Genomic DNA, 22,913 nt, shown 5'->3' on the forward strand with positions numbered 1-22,913 from the left:
TATTGAGAGGGGGAGTAGGAACAACCGTATCCTTTTGAAGAGACCTAGACAGCTGCCAGATGGCCTGGTGGTGGGGCTCAATGCCGCTCAAAAGATTATCCCACCGATTCTGTCGCATGTCATTAATACGTTTTCTTACAGTATGCTGCAAGAGACGCAAATGACGGCGACATTCCTCGGTGCGATTGGAATCATATGCGCGGGTGGCTGCGTTTTTCTCCGTTAGCAGATCACGGATGTCGGTAGGCAGTTTCCAGCGATGGTCTTCCATCTCCGGAACCTGTTTTGAACTTTCGTTCAAAACCGACCTCACGTGATCCGTGAGGGAGTTAATAGCTGTCGAGGCCTCCTCTAAGGAGGTTATTTCTACTGGGATACTATCTAAGTACACTGAACTGGAAGACTGGAGGCCTTCGGCCACCTTCTCCCAGTCCAGCACTGTCTTAGGGGGTGCTGGATTATCAGGGGCGTCTAAACGGGAGCCTAGTTTTAATATAACAGGTCGGTGGTCGGATTGTAACTCGTGTAGTACTTCTATAGAACATAAACGTAAGTTTATGTTCTTTAGAAGCGCTAAGTCGAGTATTTCTGGTCTGTGGTTCAAGTCAGGGGGATATCTAGTGGGCTGCAATGGTGTTATTATATCATAATAGAGGGGCTCGGCTAGAGTTTCTAATACCCTGCCTCTTGTGTTTGTTGTTAAGCAACTCCAAGAAAGATGTTTAGCGTTAAGATCGCCTGCAATTATGACTGAATTACTGAGATTAAAGAGGGCTTCGAGGTCACTTCTAAGTAACCTCTTAGAGTTATTAGGAGATAGATAAGCCGACACTAATGTGATCGGCTGATGTCCTGTCATGCCTACTCGACAGATCGAAGCCTCAATGTCAGTGAGGTCAGGTGGGTCTATGGGGATACAGTGAAGTGACTTTTTATAATAAATGAGAGTGCCCCCTTTGGGCGCACAGGTCCTGTCGTTTCGCACTAGATTATAATTTGCCATCTTGGGGTCGCGGTTAGAGGGTTTGAGGAAAGATTCCTGCACTAATAAAATATCTACCTGATGATGTTTTACAAACTCGTGAATCTCTGCACGTTGACCTAAGATGCCATCAGCATTGAAAAAACCTATTGTAAGGGAACGCGGTTTGACTCTACTTTTATTCGTACAATCCATTATTAGGCTTTAAATTGGGACAGGGAGTCTAATAAACTGTCAAGTTGACTAAGGGCCGACTTAAAGAGAATACTAAATTCCCTAAACTGGTTGACAGGAAATGCAGAGGCCTGAGGGGCCATCGCAGGAACCGGACGAGGCGCGAGAGAGGCTGCAGGAATACCTAAATTGCTACTAGGTTGGGCGCGGGGCGGATTTGTGGGTCGGACGATTGCCGGGGGACGAGTCCATGCGGATGGACGCTGCGGCGCGAGTTTGGTCTGCGTGAGTGGCAGAGCCGGGAAATCGCGAGTAGAGTGCGAGGAAAGGGCCATATGGGCTTTAGTGGGACCGGGTTGGGAAGCTGCAGCGCGGGCTGCCCTTCGTTGGGCTACCTTGTGGTGGGTGCGTGGAGCCTTGGTGCATCCGCGATAGTTCGCAGGATGACCTTGCTGACCACACAGCACACAGCTAGGGGGTTCTACCTCGTTTTTGCCTCTAAGGCAATCCGAGGTAGCGTGATCCCCTAGGCACTTTACGCACCTAGGCTTGGCATGGCAATGCCTACTAGAATGCCCGTAAAGTTGGCATCTATGACACTGCGTTGGGGGGCCTCCCTTATGGGGAGTTTCCACTTTAAGGCCAGATAGACCGCAACAAGTCTTCAGGTTGAAGATCTTCTTGCCCTCATCCGTCCTTTCTAATATGACTGTGACCATGTCATACGGGACCTGGCCACGACCGCGATGCATACGGTGCACCTCAAGCACCGGAAAACCGTTGTTAACAAGGTCCTCCTTAACAAGAGTGGTTTCCCACTCCTTAGGGATTCCCTTTATGATGATACGGAGGATACGTTCCTCCGGGAGGGCGTAGGTATGGAATTGTATTCCTCTACCTTTCAGAATTGTAGTGAGCTTCCTATGCTCAGAAGATGACGGGACTTGAATTTTGATCCCATCTTGGGTCGTGCGGGCGCTGGTGATTACGATGTTCTCCTCTTTCGCCCGAAGGGAGACTTCGTTCCACCTATTTTTGTCCCTCATATACAAGGGCGGAGGGGTGGGACCTTTATGAACTTGAGTGCCGCTGATGGCACTCTTACAATTGAGAGCCTTAGAAGGGCTGGAAGGGGCCTTACGGGCCTCGGGGATGGAAGAGGGAATCGACGTTCCCGAGGACGTCTTCTGGACCTTAGCAGGCTCAGATTCGCGGTGACGGCGGGCTCGTTTTCCCTTACGGCCCTCCACGAGCGTGAATATGTCCTCCGAAGAGGACGACTCAACACACTCCGACGACGAATCGGACTCGGCAACGTCCATAAGAACATCGCACGATTCCTCATCGTCACCGGCGAGGAGGGTAGCAGGGGAAGGGGAAGACGTGCGCGATTGGGACAATGCAAGAGACGCGGCAGGGTGGGCAGACGCAGTAGGCCGGGCAGTGCCGGGAAGCGACGCGAGAGACGCGGCGGGGCCGGGGGTCGCGGGGAGACTGGGTGACGACGCGCGGTCGGCACGAACACTATCAACGCGGGGCGCGGAAGGCAAGGTTAACGCCGCAACTTGCGGTACTAATCGGCATATCTCAGCGTAAAGCGCGCTGCTTTTATCCGCTAGGATATGCGTCAATATGATTTTACCGATTTCGGCCCACAGCTCGGAGCTGTCGGCCATTTTTAAGGGACGGCCAATCTGCTATATAATAATTACTACCGCTTCGCAAAAGCGTTCCTCAGAGAATAAGCGGCGCAAGAAACTCTGAGGCGATCGCTCGCTAACTTTCGCAACTCGAGTGGGATTGCTCGAGGGTGTGTAAGAGTGAGTTTTGCCTCTTTGCTTGGGGTTAACAAAGAAGATGTGTGCTTATGGTGTGCCCTAAGCTGGTATCCCTTTGCCGATCTTATTGTGCAAGAGGGTTCCTATGCTCTAAGTGCGGAGGGTTTTTACACCCCGAAACACGAAGAGAAAAATATAAGGGGTAGAGATTGGTCACTCTACCCCGGGTGACAGCTAGGGTCGACTAGGGTAGACCCCAAGGCCGGTGGTTCTAGCCCCGTCCGGGTAATGTGCCTGCCTCAAAGTGAGGCAAGCGGACGCCCCAGGGCCACGTCCCACTCAGCTTAGTTAACACCGCAAGGTATCCACTGAGGACCACGAAACTGTGGTTTTAAAATTAAAATCGATGCAACTGTAAAATAACAGTCGTTATTTTATCCTTGAAACTTAGATAAGCCAGCAAGTTCTGAGAAGAACTATTGTTGACTCAATGAATGGCGGCAGGGTCACGCCAGCAGGTAGCCGGCAGACAATGGCGGCACGGGGCGCGGGGCGCGCGGCGGGGGGCTGCGAGGCGCAGCGCGGGGAGCTGCGGGGCGCAGCTCGGGACCTCTGAACAAACGACCGTTCGGGACGGCCGCTCGACGCAGAGTGTGAAAAAAACAAACCGAATGCAATTGGGTTAGATATCAATAATCAAAGGCTTTGAAGGTGTAATTAATTTTGAGTTACTTACAAGAAAAAACGACTTAATTATTTCTGTTCTCTGCGGATGGATGGATCCTTTTCGCGACCTAGGTCACTTTCTATGGATGTCACTTTTTTGTAGGTCATTTTCTGACTAGGTCACTTTCTGGATTGACCACGTGTAAAAATGACTGTACAAAAGCGCAAGTGACTAACACTGAAAGTGACGTACTCAGAAAGTGACCTAGTCAGAAAATTACCAACAAAGAAAGTGACTTACGACGCCAAAAGGGGATGGATGACTATGGTAAAGTCTAATTAGTGCCAAAAACGGATTTAAACTGGTTCAACGTTGTTATCTGCTTATTTTCGTTTTCTTTATCTACAAATAATGTTATGTCGCCGACATCTCGGCATAGATTGAAAAAAATAGCTATAGACCCCCTATTCCCAGTAGTCATATTGAGTAGTCTTAATAGTTGAAAATTTCCTTCCCAATAGACTTACTGGTAGGACCACTGGGAATTTTGACTTCTCAGTAAAACAAAATTCTCAATTAGTGTAGTACTTAATGGTAGCGAGTAGATCAATGGCTATAAGTAATGCTTAAACGCACGCTCAACCCGGCTGCCCAAATCCCTTCACAATCAGAGCTTCTTTTTTCATTTTTTTAATCTTTATAAAGTGTAACTGTCTCCCTCACCTCGCTGATCTTGGTCTCGTACTCCCTGATGACGGGCAAGGTGACGGTCTTGGGCAGCGAGCTGAACACCTCGTGCTGCAGGTAGTACCGGAACTCGTCGAAGGTCAGCTCTTGAGAGGAGCGGTAGTGGTCCAGACCTTTCTCTACGCCGTACAGGTCCAGTAGGGTTCCGATGTTTGCTGTCAGTACCTGGAGAAGAGGAGATATGCTTATCCACATTTTCCACGCTAATATTATCCTCAGACAACGCCCTGAGCTGAGTTTCGCGTCCAACTGGACACCCTCAGGCCTGTTGTCTTTAATTTTGTACCAGGTGAGAGGCCTCATTTGTCCGGCCAATTAGTTAATGCCATTTGCGGCAAATCTACAATAAGTCACGTCAAAAGAAAGGCTAATCACTACATAGTATAAAACGAAGTAGCTTTTTCTGTCCCTATATCCCTATGTACGCTTAAATCTTTAAAACTACGCAACGGATTTTGATGCGGTTTTTTTAATAGATAGAGTGATCCAAGAGGAAGGTTTATATGTATAATAACATCCATTAAATAGTGGAGAAATACTGTTATTTTTGAGGTTTTTAATGTGATGTCGTGAATAATTTAATTTTTTCCTCAGCATTGCACCCGAGCGAAACCGGGGCGGGTCGCTAGTAATTAATACAATACAATACAATAACGCTTTATTATACATATAAACACAACACTAAAATAATACCAAAGTGACAAGAGAAGCACAATCGGCGGTCTTATACAAAATAGCAATTTCAATTAATTAACTCTGTTATCTTTTTATGTTTCTTAGGTATGCCTATTTGATCATAACTATGTTGCCTACTATCTAAGTAGGTAGGTTATTAAAAACACCAGGTGTTGTGACAATAATTAATACCTACGCATATCAACTTAATAATTTAAATAAACCAATTAGCAACTACGCGTCAGTTCATCGAACTATTAAAATGGAAGTGTCGCCATGAGTAATCCGAGACAAAGCTCTTGCTTGTATTATCTATATTCAATATTCAATATTCTTCATTTGCATACTATGATGGTGTACAAGTTTGTAAGTTACATGTATGAGTTTCACATCATAGACCCTTTCGGGCACAACAAAATAGAAGTTTAAAAGAGAGGAGGAAGCTTTTCAAGTAGTAACATCAGTATCATTAAGGTATTCACTAGTGCTATAGTAACATTTATTAATGAGTAGTTCTTTTATTTTTTTAATAAAGATTTTGTCACTTTTTTCTTCTTTTAATATGTTAGGCAGTTTATTATAAATTTTGATGGACATCACATATGGGCTACAAGAATGCAGGACGAGTCTAGATATAGGTAAATTTAATCTTTTTCCAATGATGACAGTCTACATGTCGCTATGTATAAGAAAACCAGTTTAAGCGATAAGGCCGCCATTTGCCATGTACGTTGTTAAGGGTCTTTTGTAATTATGTCTTTTAATGTTGGTGCAATAAAGTATATTTGTATGTTGAATCCTATGGCAAGCCGCCATTGCTAGCCCTTTGATGACGTATGGCCGGGTTTCCACTGACGCGGAGATGAGCGGAGATGTGCGGATTTGACCAATCACAGCGTTCGAGAGAGCTAAAAACGAAGATGCTCTTTCACTCTCTCCCTCACGGTGATTGGTCGATTCCGGCACATCTTCGCTCCTCTCCGCCCAGCTCTGCGTCAATGTGTTACCACAGTGGTAACACTTAGGCTGCGTTTCCAGGTTGGAGATACCAACATTGGACGTAAATTTTATTATTGAAAATTAAATGTATTTAATTACGATTACTTGTCAAATATATAAAATCATTAAAACTACTGTTCAAAATTTCCTTGCAAAGTAAATATAAAAACATTGCTCGCGGGTAATTTATTTTTTACGAAATGGCAACGCAGGGTGGGATGACGTCAGCTGGGCCAGCCCTTGAAATGTTAGCTGTCACTTTTGAGCATACCTGGATTTCTTATACCATGGCTATCACAACGTTATGGTGTGAGTAAGTGGAAACGATTACCCACCTATAGTGATGTCTACAGAGCAGTCACTTACATATGTGACGTGGTCCAGTGGTTCGAGTGTTGGGCTCACTAATTGTCCGAAAGTAAGATATTCCGTGCTTCCCAAGGCACGTTAAGCTGTTGGTCCCGGTTACTACTTACAGATGTAAGTAAGTAGTCGTTACATGAGCCATATCAGGGGCCTTTGGCGGCTCAATAGTAACCCTGTCACCAGGGTTGATGGGGTTGGTAATCCACCTCAGAACTCACCAGATAGAAGAATACCTAAATGCATTTTCTTTGTGATAGTACAACAAGTGTACCTATGATTAAGACGAGAATAATGCTGTGGTATCATCGTTTTGTGCAATCAAGGTATGTTAGGGCTTAACTACATAAACACACCGCAGGTATTTGTAATATGTTTGAAGCAATTACATTATTATTACAAGCTTTTATTTAACTTGCAATGTATGTATGTATGTATGTATGTTTGTGTGTTCGGGTGGAATTTTATAACTCAATTTTAAGGCACTTGCCCTCAACCGATTGAGCTGAAATTTTGCATGCACGTGTATATCCGATGACAATGCAATATTATTATGACATGGAGCTGATCTGATGATGAAGTCGGAAGATAGCCATAGCAACTCAGTAATTAAATAACATAACCACATCGAGTTTGGGCTCATTTCATTCGACTAGATGAGTACTTTGGTGCTAGATAGTAACCAAGGTCTGATGATGGAGCCGGAAGACAGCCAAAGGAACTCAGTACTTAAACGACACAACCAAATCGAGTTTGGGCTCGTTTGATTCGCCTAGATGAGTACTTAGATGCTAGATGGTAACCAGGGTCTGATGATGGAGCCGGAAGACAGCCAAAGGAACTCAGTACTTAAACGACACAACCCCATCGAGTTTGGGCTCGTTTGATTCGCCTAGATGAGTACTTAGATGCTAGATGGTAACCAGGGTCTGATGATGGAGCCGGAAGACAGCCAAAGGAACTCAGTACTTAAACGACACAACCCCATCGAGTTTGGGCTCGTTTGATTCGCCTAGATGAGTACTTTGGAGCTAGATGGTAACCAGGGTTCGATGGTGGAGCCGGAAGATAGCCAAACGAACTCAGTACTTAAACGACACAACCCCATCGAGTTTGGGCTCGTTTGATTCGCCTAGATGAGTACTTTGGATCTAGATGGTAACCAGACCTGATATAAATAAGACTGGAGGGCTCCCTAAGGAGTTAGAAATATTTGTTGGGGCCAAGGTAATGTTACGGTACAATGTAGATATATCCAAGGGTCTTGTGAATGGTGCAATCGGATACATAACGGAAATATTATGGCCTTGCTTCCGGAGAGCTCAAATGTATGATACTGACATACCTTCCGTCCGTATAGACTTCGGTAAAGACGGTGTTCATCTCATTCAACCCAAGACTGTGCAATTTCCAGCAAAATTTAGTCGCGGCACTGCAGAAAGGAGAATGTTACCAATTATATTATGTTGGGCTTGTACGGTACACAAAATGCAGGGTAGTACTGTTGACCATGCCGTTGTATACTTGGGCTCGAAGCTCTTTGCCGCTGGTCAAGCATATGTGGCCTTAAGTAGGGTGAAATCGTTAGAAGGGCTCCTAATTGAAGAGTTGGATTGTTCAAAATTAACTGGCAAACGACCTTGCAATAATGATGCGTTGAATGAGATGAACAGACTTAGGAACTTACAAGGTGAAAACTAAAAAGTATAAAATAAATTAAGGTAAAAAAATCTTTAAAAACAAGCTTTTATTTAAATGCGCTAAAAAGAAAAAAATAAACTTTTACACTATAACTTTACTGTCAACTTATAACATTTCAAATTCAACATATTTGACACAATTTATATGTTTTAAAAGCTTGTCGCGAGATTTAAGTACTCGTATTTACTTTCTTAGTTTAAAATTTTTAATAGGCAGGTATTTTAAAACTTGCTTTTAAAATTACGAGTAGGTACTTAAATCTCGCGACAAGCTTTTAAAACATATAAATTGTGTCAAATATGTTGAATTTGAAATGTTATAAGTTGACAGTAAAGTTATAGTGTAAAAGTTTATTTTTTTCTTTTTAGCGCATTTAAATAAAAGCTTGTTTTTAAAGATTTTTTTACCTTAATTTATGTTTCATAGATACTAGTTCATTGTGTAGGTATGTTATTATTCTGCTTAGGAATCATTTCATTTAAAGGACATAAATAATTTTACGCACGCCACAAAGCCAGACAAAACGGCCTCCGTAGTCAAGTAGTTAGACCGTTCTCCGTCTGTAGGTCCGGGTTCTCTCTCAATGGGGACATTGTCGAAATCACTTTGTGAGACTGTCCTTCGATTGGTTAGACATTGCAGGTTTGACTCACCTGATTGTCCCAAAAAGTAAGATGATTCCGTGCTTCTGAAGGCACGTTGGTTTTAGCTGTTAGCTGTAAAACACCTCCACCAACAAGCAGTCGAGCAGCGTGGTGGTGGTGGAGTATGCTCCATACTCCATGGCTGATACCTGTGCCCAGCGGCGTAAATCATCTTAAATCACGGCACAAATTGTAACCTATCATAACAAATGCGTCAGTATGATAAACTAAGACCAAAATAACATGTAAACATTGCCCAAGTTACATAATGCTATCAACAAGTAACTAGTCACTGATGACTCAGCTCGAGACAAAATTGAGTAAGCTCAGAATCATGTGATTTGTAACGCTACCGGTGGTGTCACACGATTTGGTAACGCATTTCGTGCTGTTTATTGTTGTCCAACAAAGACCTTACGACTGTTCTTGCTAGTCTTTATTACGTCTATAATGTACGTATACACAGGAGAACAACAAAAATTCAACAAAACAAACAAGTCAACAAATTTCTGCCAACGTAAAATTAAATTTAGCAACCAACTACATTAAATTGTAACTACCTAATTGTACTGTATTCATGTGTTACGTCTGATTGTTAAAATTTTAGTTCTGTGCAATAAATTATATTTGATTTGATTTGATTAAAAAGTCGATTTGCCTAAAAATGCAAGATAGGAGTATTTGCTTCTTCCCCGTCGAGCAATAATGTAACACATTATTGTACTTATTGCTAAGTCTTAAGACAACTTACAAGCTATACTCTGCACATGCAAAGTTACAAACAATAACAAAAATATTAAAAGCTAGCTCAATTACAAGTAGTCACAGCATGCACAGACAAGTGAACAACAAAAATAAAACATAAACTATATTTAGAAAATTAATAGAAATAATTTAACAAAAAGCAGTCAGTGCATTTTTTTAAGTGCATAGTAAATATATATACAGTAATTTTAAGAAAAAAATAATATGAGGCCTGATAACCTTTGGGGATACACACACACAGATGCGCGTGTATGGTGCACGCGCATCTGTGTGTGTGTGTGTGTGTAGTAACTTCAATGTGTAGTGTCTGCGTAAACGAGGTTTTTGTATGAAGTGTCCGGTGTGTGACTATAGTGTACAACTTATAATATGCAAGTTAATGTCTATTATATTCGTATAAAAAGCGAATGACCTTACACCCATACCTTTAGTGATCAAACCTTCAAACTGTTGTAAGATAAATTGGCTACAGATTAGGAGCGAGCCAATATTTTATCGATTTACAGATTATGACTGAGACAAGTTAGGTAGCCAATGACAAAGGCAAGCCATACTATGATTTAAAAAACTAGATTTTTTTAAATGTCAATGCTACTGATTCACACGTTAGACACATATATACCGTACGGTCACGAGCATTAATATGTATACACTTTGGTACCATGTCACATTAACTTTTTTGACAAATTGAACGGTGAGTCCCACTAAATGTCAAATATGTTAGTGCGACAGAGTCCTAAAGTGGGTTCATTATAATTTGCTCATGACTATACCATACAGATGAAAAACGACTCTATAATGTCGCCTTATGAAACTGTAAACTTAGTAAGCTTTTGAAAAATTACATTATGCTGTTATTTTTCAATGATTATCACGTGCTCTGAAAACATCATCAGAAATGCGTTTCGAAGATAATGCGACCTATGTTCAAATTAGTAGCGTTGCTGTGCGCTACAGCATCAGGGCTTAGACCAAGAGGAAGACCAAAAACAAGATGGGCGGATGTGGTCAAAAAGGACCTGTGTATGTGCAATGTCTCCGAGAACGACACGTCCGATAGAGCGAAGTGGAAGAGAAATACGAAGAAGGCAGACTCCACCATCAGATGGGAATAATAAATGCCAGAGAGAGAGAGAGAGAGAGAGAGAGGGGGGGAGGGAGAGAGAGAGAGGGGGAGGGAGAGAGAGCTGTGCGCTGCATCCACGCGACAGTCGCTCTGCAAGATAAATTCATACAAATTGTACGGGTTTGAAGGTCAGACAGGCTGTCGTCGGTTCTGTAAAAAACCGGACCTGACAAATTTTCAGGTTAGGTAAGTAGACCATGTGAAAAACGGGATAACGCTATGGAGATGGATGGAGATTCTGATGTGATTTGAATTATAGGTGATACAGTTATCAATAGACTTCAGAGAATGTGATTTTTTCATAAAAGCTCTTATGAGGGTTATACTATAGAGCAATGATGAGTGACGTATACCTACTTATTCCCAGTTCTAAGAAGTAAAGCGCTCAAAGTGGATTATCAAATGTTTTTTGATAAATTGGTAGAACCCAGAATAAGTAGGTAGGTAATAACGGCCTCCGTGGTCCAGTGATTGAGCGTTGGGCTCATATCAATCCCGGTGGGGATATATCACAAAAATCACTTGTGATCCCTAGTTTGGTCAGGCCATTACAGACTGATCACCTGATTGTCCGAAAGTAAGACGATCCGTGCTTCGGAAGGCACGTTAAGCTGTTGGTCCCGGCTACTAATTACTGATGCAAGTACGTAGTCGTTACATGAGTCATGTCAGGGGCCTTTGGCAGCTCAATAGTTACCCTGACACCAGGGTTGATGAGGTTGGTAATCCACCTCACAACCTAGACGATAGAAGAAGATTAATTCGAATTATTTTGTAAGTGGGTTAGTTTTACGTAAGCACCTACAACCTATAATTGGCTAAGAACTTAAGTAGGTAATGTACCAAGTATTTAATGTGTGTAGGCGTTGTATGTTTACGAATATGTTTTTGTTGATCATAATTATTACCTACCTCGATTATTATAATTATAGATAAACTGTTTTGCCATTATGTTTTTGTGTCTTCACGCTTGATGTTTTCCACCGGGATAGATAGACACACATCATCCAATATAATAAATAGGAAAGTTTATATGTGTGTGTGTCTGGAATGGAAAATGCTACACCGACAAGAGCGTGGCTCTTAAATTGATGATAAGGATGTGTGTGCCTGTCTGTCTGTTTTACGTCTTTCACGGCAAACCGGAGCGACGAATTGACGTGATTTTTTAAGTGGAGATATTTGAAGGGATGGAGAGTGACATAGGCTACTTTTTATCTCTTTCCAACCCCCCACTTCCCTAAAATGGGGGGTGGAAGTTTGTATGGAGCATTCCGCAATTTTCAAGGTAGAAAAATTGGTAGACTGGACTATTTGTGACTAACATAAAAACGTACTTACATCAATTTTTTTTAAATCTTTCCCAACCCCTTCAAAGAGGGGGCGAAATGTTTATAAGGGGCTTTTCGCAGTTTTCAAGATAGAAACCTAAAGATTGGTTTATTCGGAAAGAGGAACCATGTTACCCTGAATTTAATGCGATCGAAGCCATGGGCAAAAGCTAGTACATATATAAACTCACGCTGATAGGAGGGAACCATAAGTAATTACGTAAATTATGACATTTTACATAATGTTCATTTGTATAAAAGTTGACCTAGGTCACCTTTGACGAAGCAACGTAAACTAGAATGAATAAAGTATATTATGGAATTTGTAATTTTAATTAAAACACGTAATAACGAGTTCTTACCGCGTTTAAATCAGGAAAATATGAGACGACTCCCGATATTTCGACACTGTTGCAAATGCCATGATCACGGGATGACTCAATTTAAACGCGGTAAGAACCCGTTATTATGTGTTTTAATTATGATACTAACCGCGTAAACATAAAACAATTTGTAATTTTGTTTAGTTTATATACTTAGGTACTAGATTGACCTTTCTCGGGACCTTTGTCCGGCTGTAGATAGCTATGCTAATGACCTAAACTAGTATGGAACTAGAATAAAACTAGTATCTTAAGGTAAACCTTCACTAGTTGTAATTTTAGCGAATGTTATGGTAACAAGAAATACTAAATATTGTTTATAAATCTATGAGTATTGTAAAGAACATTGGCGAGAATATATTTTTAAAAAAGTTAGCGTCTAGAAATGCGTCATTTACTAATCTTCATGAAATAATTTTGGTAAATTTTTCAATATATCGTAATAAATAGTAAAACTCGGGTATCAAACTTATATTTTTTGATGAACAGACGCTGTAATTTGGACTTGAATAAAAACTTGTATGGGCGCTCGCCATAGTTCTTTAGTAGCTATGTTTACTCCGTGTAGTCTGTACTACACGGAGTAAACATAAATAAAAGTCTTCAGCCCTGTGGCTGAAGACTTTTATTTATCAATTTATTTAAGATACAACATCGGTAAATACATACAAATAAAATCCAACGGACAATGACCGTATGTTATACCATTACAGACGTACACAACATTCAAGTTAAAATTTTAAACAAATGTGAGACTTGTAATGCATTAGTGTAGTCACTGTGGTCCTGTGGGGTCACTGGCTTGCTTCTCAAACGGGGAGCGCCGGTTCAATCCCTACCTACAGGACTTGCACCAATGAGTTATTAATTTTTCTTAAGTGCAGTTTTCCCTAACACAATTGACTGGACCATTAAAGATGGCGATACGGCTCACCACCTATCGCGTTGGGCTAACAATCCCCATATCAAAATTTTATTTCAATCAGTTCAGTGGTGGTGGTTTCGAATCCCGGTGGGGACAAATCTCAAAATTCACTTTCTGATCCCTAGTTTGGTTAGGACATTACAGGCTGATCACCTGATTTTCAGAAAGTAAGATGATCCGTGAGGAAGCTCGGTGAGGTGTGGGTACTTAGTTCACCTTGCCACGGTTGTACCTCTGACTACTGCAATTGGGACGCAGGCGTGAGCTTAAATGTTATTAATAGTTAGGTACTACATAAATTGAGGTACTCCGTCTCAGGTACCAATCTCACATACATACAAATACCTAGAATTAGTCATCTTCAATCTCCCTATCCATCCATAGGGAAGGCCCGTGCCCCAACAGTGGGGACGTTTATGGGCTGATGATGATGATGAGTCATCTACAACATCTGTGTCTGCGGTCTGTTATTTCTGCATGTGTGTTATGAAATAAATTATTTTTATTAAAAAAATAAAAACGTGGTTACTAAGTTTTTTAAAGTTGCTGTTGTCTTTATGAGTTTGAATTAATGTTTACATTATAGATAATTGATATCACGTGGTTTCCAGATTTTGTGTCTGGATCTCTGTCTGTGAGACGTTTGTTATGTAAAATATGACGATTCAAAGCGTAACTATGTTACCTACTGAATAAAGATATTTTGAAATTGATTTGAATGTCGGAGTATCGGGTAATCAGATTGCAATGTCCTAGTCAAATAAGAATTTTGTGATATGTTTGCAACCCACCAGGATTTGAATAAGAGACCTCCGGTTCGTGAGCCTAATGCTCAACTACTGGACCATTTAGGCATAATAGGTGCTAGCTAGATACACAAACACATAAAATAAAATGCTAAGCGGGTAAACGGTCCGTTGTTTGGATGTTGGCCCACTCAAACGTTGCCGCCCCATTTACCTAAAAGGTCTCCTGATATTACTAGTTTCACCGCTTTATAGGTCAGATAAATAACACTATATCCATACCTATCTACAGAGATATAGATAACTACTTTCTTTGGTCTTGGTGACCCTTGCTGGTAGATTATAACCTGGTTTCTTGTAGGTACATTAGTAAGGGTAAGCTTTTCATCTTCTTCTATCGTGTGGGTTGTGAGGTGAATTACCAACCTCATCAACTCTGATGTCAGGGTTATTATTGAGCCAAAGGTCCCTGACGTGGCTCATGTAACGACTACTTACTTACATCAGTACGTAGTAACCGGGACCAACGGCTTAACGTGCCTTCCGAAGCACGGATCATCTTACTTTTTGGACCATCAGCCTGTAATGTTTTAACCAAATTAGGGAAACTAGGGGGGAGTAGCTTTTCATAATCAATGATTACTTACTTAATAACTTAGTATTGGGAACAGCTACTTATGAATACGGATACCTATTATTATGAGTCAAATGTTATGAATAATAAATAACAAAGAAAGCATAATAAATAATTGTAACAGCGTGAATTCATGAAAGTACCTACTTATAACTTGACATTTCAGACTTAATCACAGGGTTCACTTGATTTCAAGTCATAATAATTTGTATTTAATTTGTTTTTTTGTCGACCACTAAAAAGGAGGGTAATGGTTTATCATTTATCCAAAATTCATAGTAATTTGGACGAAACATTTTAATGTAGGGTTTGACATTCGCAACTGGTTTCATGTATGTTTAAAATTATGATTTAATTGTATGAAATTCGTAATTATACGTGGGATTTTTTAATAAAAATAATGATGTATGTAATTACTTAAATTTATAAGATCAGAAGCCGTAGCATGAAGCCCATATTACAGCTACCGTGATATCGCGCGCAATTTGCAGGCAGAATGCTGCAGTTACAGGATTTTATTGATGATGTTATGGATATTGTTGGTGTAGGAGCCCAGTTGGAAGAACCCTTGAGTGTCACTGTGAGGCCGCAGTTTCGAATCCAGCACACCATTTTATGTCTTGAGACGTATTGGGATCTTGAGTTAAATCCAGTTATTTTGTATAATTTATTTAATTTACATTTATTTTACAATTTCTTGCGTTGGACGCGACTTGCTTGGCCGAATAATGAAGTAAGAAAGGAAAATTGAGGTAGTTACACAAACATAATAAAAATGAAACGCCTGACAAAACTATTATAGGATGGACAAAACCAATGATTTTCGTAATTGGTTTTCGAATTCATGTTTATCACGTGAGGGAACCCACATTGCCGATTTACCGAAAAAGATTTTATTCAAAATTCAAAAATATTTATTTTTCAAAATTGGCTTACAAAGTTAGCGCTTTTTGAACGTCAAAAAAATTAAATTACATAACTAGCTGTAAAACTACTACCACATGGGAATCTGTAACGCTGAGGGAAAGACGTTATCTATCTGTTGTAGTCAAAGGCCGATATGTAGCCCCTGTAAAAGAATCTCTTTAATCTTTGCTAACCAATGATTGTCGAATTTGTTTTCGTATTTACGTTTAGTTCATAAATGATTATCACGTGCTCAGCGGTGAAGGAAAACATCGTGAGGAAACGCACATTCCCAAGAAGTACAACTTTGGTGGTATATGACCCAATCAGTATTGGGCTGGTATTCCTTTCGAGGGTTAGAAGGTCAGACAGGCAGTCGCTTCTGTATACGCCGGAACTGTCAAATCTTCAGGTTAGGTAGAAAACGGAGTAACGCTTAGGGAGAGATGATGTTATGGAGATTGTCGCCTTTCGCCTTGTCGCCTTTTGTCTAGGCTGTTAAAAGTATGAAGCTATTTGTGTTGTTTCCTCATAAAGTGAACTTGTTTGTCATACTGTTTACCTGTCTGACGTGTCACAAGTGAATAGTGATTGTAATGTAAACAGAGAACCATAAAAATATTTAGATTATCGAGTCTTCATGTCGTTGCGATAAAAAAGCCTTTATCACCTATAATCTATGATACCTATTTTACGTATACTTTGTTTTATACGATAGTAACTTATATATCAATGGTTTTAATATTATTTTTTCATTATCTTCTATGCTGAACTGGGAGCGTATAAAAATATGTGTTTAGCTGCAACTGGTATCGACATTATTTGTCACAAGCTTTAAAGCATACAAATTAAGTAAACAAATATACGGATCATGCTAAAGAAAAGTAATAATTCTAAGAAGTTAAAAACTTTAAACTTAAACTTATATACTTATTAAGCATAAGTTTTAGTGGTGTAACGAAAGTCGATGTTCGAAATTCGCTAATGCAAAACGTACCTAACATCTTACGTATATTTGTGATGTTCATTTTCGCACGCATTTGATTTGATTTTGGTAACTTGTACTTATAGTTTGCACCAGAAATCTTTTAATTTTTACATATTTCCTCGCCTTATAGTTATTTGCAATTTAGCATATACTTTGATAAGAGTATTTTGTAAATATTTCCTTTTATTTTGGTGCAATAAAATATTTATTTATATTTTATTTTTGCGCATGCGAATATCCAGAAATAGAGAATATTGGCGAAATCGAATATTCGTTATATCACTGCCAACTATATACACTACACTCCATACATACATTACATACACGGCACGCGCGAATGGCGTCAAAGGGACATTTAAATGCGCATAATATCCCCCAGTCCATTCATCCATTTGAATTGAATCTCTTATTGAAATTCCCGTGGTGTCGGAGCTTGTGCCTCATTATTTGCTGATTGGCACTAGAACATTGATTGCTATCTGAGGTATGTGATAAGCTTGGCGGTTTGCGCTTTTAAGAGGAAATGACGCATGACATGATGTACAATCATAGAGCAACTGTTCCGTCACTGAGCCCAGCGAATTGGGTTGTGTACTAGGTTCAAAATAAATTATGAAATTCTGATTACTAAATAAAGACAGATCTAAAACTAACGAAAATTTAATTCGTTATTCTATTTAACTTATTTAGGAATTTTAATTAAGAAAAACGTAATAATAAGTGCGACATTTTATCACGTTTTTCTATGACGTCACAGTGTGCTTTTTCATACAAATTCTATAGTAATTTCGTGTTTTGACGTTTAGTAAAAAGTAACTGATTTGACTAATTGGAAACTAGCCTATTATTTGTAATCAGTGGTGAAATTATGAACCTTTACTTTTAGATAATTTTATTGCCATAAATAAATAAGTGTTACAAAAAACACATGTCATTGCTTAAAAACTAGATATTAATTACATTTAAAATTAGTCAAATAGCCCGCCTCGGAGCATACCCGGCTCAAATGTACCCATCACGCTGGCCGCGTTGCCACGTTGGATGGCCAGCGAGATGTGCTGAACTAGGTATGATCAAATCAAATCAAATATACTTTATTGCACAGAACTAAAAATTCAACAATCTATTGATATCAATCTATTGTTTTTTTATTTTTTATGATCTGGAGCGGGGGTCGCCACCACGATCTCGCAGACGTCGCCCTAGTTCTTTAACGAACTTTTTAGCTTCCTTTACTTGAATGTTTTTGTAGGTGTTTTTGATCTATTACAGAAACAACATGTAACTAGGAGGTCTTAAGTGCAACCAGTTAATGTATTACTTTGCAAGAAACTGATTGGACTTTTGAAGAAGAATATTGAATATTGATATACATCTTCTTCTATCGTGTGGGTTGTGAGGTAGATTACCAACCTCATCAACCGCCAAAGGACCCTGATATGACTCATGTGATGTCCATACCACAGTAAGTACGACTGCGATTGTTGAAGTTAAGCAACTTTCACAAAGGCCGGTCACCGGATGGGTGACCACAAAAAAAAAATCATCTCGAGCGCCTCCGTGCTTCGGAAGGCACGTTAAGCCGTTGGTCCCGGCTGCATTAGCAGTGGTTAATAACCATCAATCCGCACTGGGCTCGCGTGATGGTTTAAGGCCCGATCTCCCTATCCATCCATAGGGAAGGCCCGTGCCCCAGCAGTGGGGACGTTAATGAGCTGATGATGATGAGGCATTTTTCCAAGAAGACTATAGGGGAGGTCAGGTTAAGAGTACTCTTAACCAGAGAGCATGCATGAAGTCTTTGATGAGAGTGGAAGAAGCGAAAGTGGTGTCTCAGGATCGTAGTAAATGGAATTCCGTCGTCTCTGCCTACCCCAATGCGAAATAGGCGTGATCTTGTGCATGTACGTGCTATTTGGTAAAATTTATTCTCAGGCGAAGTCGGGCCGCATTGCTAGTAAACTACAATAAACGTTATTAATTGGGAAGTATATTTTATATCGTAAAAGTTTTATTGCGAATTCGAAATGTTATTACTTATTAGTAATATTTTTAGGTTATTATCCTTTTTAGGAAACGTTATTTCGTAATTTCCATAAAGCCAGTAACTAAGTATAATTTATGATTCGCATTGCAATAAAATACCAGGAAATAAGCTTGTATTAAGCAAGTATCTACTTATAAAAAAAAAACTACTTACATTCATCTCACGTAAAGATCAAAATACCCTTATAAGGTGGTGAGTGGTGACACTTAGCAATGTTGACAATAATACAGTCGCGTAAAGTTAACACAATACGGTGAAGCCAGTATCCTTATCGGGGTTAGCAGAGCCACAAGTAATCAGAAGACAACTAATAATAAATAACGGTCTCGGTTGTCCAGTGGTTGAGCATTAGGCTCACGATCCGGAGGTCCCGGGTTCGAATTCCGGTGGGGAAAACATCACAAAAAATACTTTGTGACCTCTAGTTTGGTTAGGACATTACAGGCTGATCACCTAATTTTCCGAAAGTAAGATGATCCGTGCTTCGGAAGGCACGTTAAGCCGTTGGTCCCGGTTACCACTTACTGATGTAAGTAAGTAGTCGTTACATGAGTCATGTCAGGGGCCTTAATAGTAACCCTGACACCAGGGTTTATGCGGTTGGTAATCCATCTCTCAACCCACGCGAGAGAAGAAGACAACTTTCAGAAATCCTAGCATGGATATTATGAACTGTATGAGTAATCGCCCATTAATGGTCCACCATGTTAGAAAGGACATCCCTGAGTCAGATTTTACGACAGGCTTGGGAAGGTAACACTTAGATAGGCATATGAACTTGCTCTATGTTAGTAGCATAAGTTCAACATTATATCAGACAGACTAGTCAAAAGTACCCCACTTCACCAAGCTTTCTGTTCTTCTATCGTGTGGGTTGTGTGGTGGATTACCAACCTCATCAACCCTAGTGTCAGGGTTACTATTTAGCCGCCAAAGGCCCATGACTCATGTAACGACTACGTACTTACATCAGTAAGTAGTAACCGGGACCAACGGCCTTCCGAAGCACGGATCGTCTTACTTTCGGACAATCAGGTAAACAGCCCGTAATGTCCTAAGCAAACTAAGGATCACAAAGTGATGAGCCTTCTGTTAGAAAAACGTGATAGGTAGGGTAAGTTAGATAGGTGGGTGATATAGGCCTGTTTTTCATTCGCTCCCAGCATGGAGTACTTTATGCAAGTACTTACCAATTAAAAATCCGTAAGAAACCCGGGGAGAAAGTAGGTACCTACTCAATTATCATATTACCGGATTTTTATGTGAGCTATATGCGTATACTACTTATGCATATACCTACAGTTATTTTTATGGAAGTATTTTGGGCATGGCGTCCGAATTGCCGTCGAGAAAGCTCGCAATGGTCTTAATTTGAGCCAATTAGTACTTTTAATACAGCTGGAAGTGCAATTATGGATTTATAAGAAAGAGAACTGTTACTGTTACATTACGAACAGAGATACGTTTTTGAAAAAGAATGTATGAATTGAGATGATTTTGTCTTTCATGATGACTTAGGGCGGTATTAATAAACTAATCTCAGCTGAGACTGCCCTTATAACCATGCTCAAGTCTCTGTTTTTATATAAGAACCTTCACATTGACATGATCTTGAGAGCAGTCTCGAAGCTGAGAACCCTTAAAGAGACTATGTACAGTTAACAACAAAAGTTCATGACTCTATCCCAATTCTGGTAGTCAGAGGTACATCCATCGCAAGATGATCTAAGTATCTACAACTAACCGAGTTTCCTATTAGCCCAACGCGATAGGTAAGCCATATCGCCATTTATAATGGTCCAGCCAATTGTGTTAGTGAAAATTGCAAAATTAACTAAGTACCCACACCTCACCGAGTTTTCTGTTATAAGTATATAATTCTTGTATTAAAAAAAGTAGGTAGGTAGGTACCTCGTAGGTACAATTTGTGTTTGTGTCGGTTACCTATAAGTATTTTCTTATTGCTCTAAAATGTACCAACATACTTTTTCGAAATATAATGGCCTTTTATTAGATGCTCATTCTAGCGATATGCTGGCTACCTGTCACTTCACTCGTGGACTAAGTACCTACTTCATCATCTACCTAACATTATTCCGTTTCACGGGGTCCGCTTACCTAACCTGTAAATTTGACAGGTCCGGTTTTTTACAGAAGCGACTGCCTATCTGACCTTCCAACTCGCGAAAGGAAAGCCATCCCAATTTAGGTTAGGTCACATACCTCCGAAAATGCATTTCTCGGGAATGTGGGTTTCCTCACGATGTTTTCCTTCACCGCTGAGCACGTGATAAACATTTATGAACCAAACATAAATTCAAAAACAAATTCAAAAAGGTTTAAGGCTGCGCTGGATTCGAACCTCCGACTTCAAAGTTAGAGACAACCAACAACTAAGTACCTAAGTACTTATATAAAAAAATCACTACTTTATCTAGTCTTATCTGACGGGGTCTGCGTGTAGCAAAGATTAAAGTGGTTCTTTGGAGGGGCTACATAATGGCCTTTGACTACAACAGATAGATAAAATCTTTATTGGAAGGATAAGACTCTTGAGTAATAAAACTCTCTTGAGTTTTCGATATCTCCATTGACATTTACGATTGACTTATATAGTATTTTGACAGCTAAATGGATATTAAATCTATCAATTTGATATGGCAACCTTCGCGTACTTGGATTGGGCGTTCCACATTCTCATTATATGGTGACTCAGCCTAATGTTAGGATAACACGGTGTAAGTGGACAGATTAATGTCTGTCTGACCTAAAATTTTGGCTAGAGTAGCTGTGTGTAGGTAGGTATACAAGATTAATCAGTTCGAAGGCCGTGAATTGACATTTAGCCAGTGAAATTTGTATCTAAGTACGTCTAATTGCGGAGATCCGTGTTGCTCTATGGTCAATTTAATACTATTTAATGCATGATATTATGTAGAAATAAACTGTGAAAAATAGTATGTATTTTTAACATTTTTATTTCTAATATATTTTAATATTTTTGTAATAAGTAAAACAATAGGCTAGTTTCTAACTAGTCAAATCAGTTACTTTTTGCTTAACGTCAAAACACGAAATCACTAAGGAATTTGTATGAAAAATCAACCTGTGATATCATAGAAAAACGTGATAACATGTCGGACTTATTATTACGTTTTTCTTGATTAAAATTCATAAATTAGTCAAGTAGAAAAAGGAAAGTGTTTTTCTTCAGTTTTCGATATGTCTTTATTTGGGTGATTCTTATTCTTACGTTTTTTTGTGTGAGTTGTAAGAATTGTATATGTTTTTTAGGAAAATCGGTGACCCCTGAATTATTTTACTTAGGTAATTACTTCTAGTATCGTGTCCGGATATAATTTTTGCCATAAAATTATTAGATATTATATTAAAAAAAATTAGAAGTCATAAATGTCACGGAACGTGTCGTGTGAGATTGCCAGAATTGCAGATAAAATGTTTTTTTCTGAAGATATGGCATGTTATTTTTCGAAATATTACAACAACTATGCAAGACGAACCTTTGTTCTATAAGACTGTTTAACAAAATATATAAATAATGCACACTATTTATGATTTTGAACAACATACATTTTGTGAGCAGTTTTTGTGTCACGACCGTGTGCGACACTTTAAAATTGCAATACTCGGTAGAAATAAATCTATGACATTGACAACCATTTCTAAGTTTTTTTAGAACGGCAACAATATCATCTTGTCAGTATTACAAATGGCTAAGAGCGTTGAGACCAGTATAAAATCAATCTGCTTTTACATTTTAAAAAAAGGACAACCTTAACCTGTCAACGCCGTGTAAGAGTTTTAAACTTAAGTATCAGTGTTACACTATTGTTTGAAAAGTAATATGCACGTCATACAGTGTAGTTTAAAATAATTACTTAAGATTTGCAGTATCGTGGATAGCTTTTGGGTTATATCGAACACGTTTCAAATTGTCACGACCATGTAATGATAAAAATGTCACAGCCGTGGACTTTTTAAACACATGGTTGTGACATATAATGCACGATCGTGACATTCTTTTTATTTTAATAATTTTGTGGGTTTTGTTGCTTTTATAAATTATATTATTGTTTGATATGCTTACACACGAGTACTTACTTTACTAGTCCATATAGATCCTAGTATAGGGCAAGGGCCTCTTCCAAGATATTTGGAAGGAAATTATTCATAGCCACACTAGGCAGGGGTTTTTAGGCGGTTGTATGGTATTGTTACGGAGGTGGATTTCGGGATTGGAAGGAAACTAACTGAGTTCAAGAAGAAACATTTGTTGGTCAAATTGTTAGTATAAATAACGACAACCCTGAT

General features: G+C 39.5%; 1 protein-coding gene across 1 annotated transcript in view; it reads right to left on the reverse strand.

The window, feature by feature from the left end:
• Positions 1-22,913, reverse strand: part of LOC126372139 (differentially expressed in FDCP 6-like) — a 40,423-nt gene that overhangs the window by 10,551 nt on the left and 6,959 nt on the right. Inside the window, exon 2 of the mRNA XM_050017743.1 lies at positions 4,325-4,513. Coding sequence (XP_049873700.1) covers positions 4,325-4,513 — 189 coding nt within the window. The remainder of the gene's footprint in view (positions 1-4,324; positions 4,514-22,913) is intronic.

This window comes from Pectinophora gossypiella, chromosome 13, assembly GCF_024362695.1.
Source record: "Pectinophora gossypiella chromosome 13, ilPecGoss1.1, whole genome shotgun sequence".
In the NCBI taxonomy this organism is placed as follows: domain Eukaryota; kingdom Metazoa; phylum Arthropoda; class Insecta; order Lepidoptera; family Gelechiidae; genus Pectinophora; species Pectinophora gossypiella.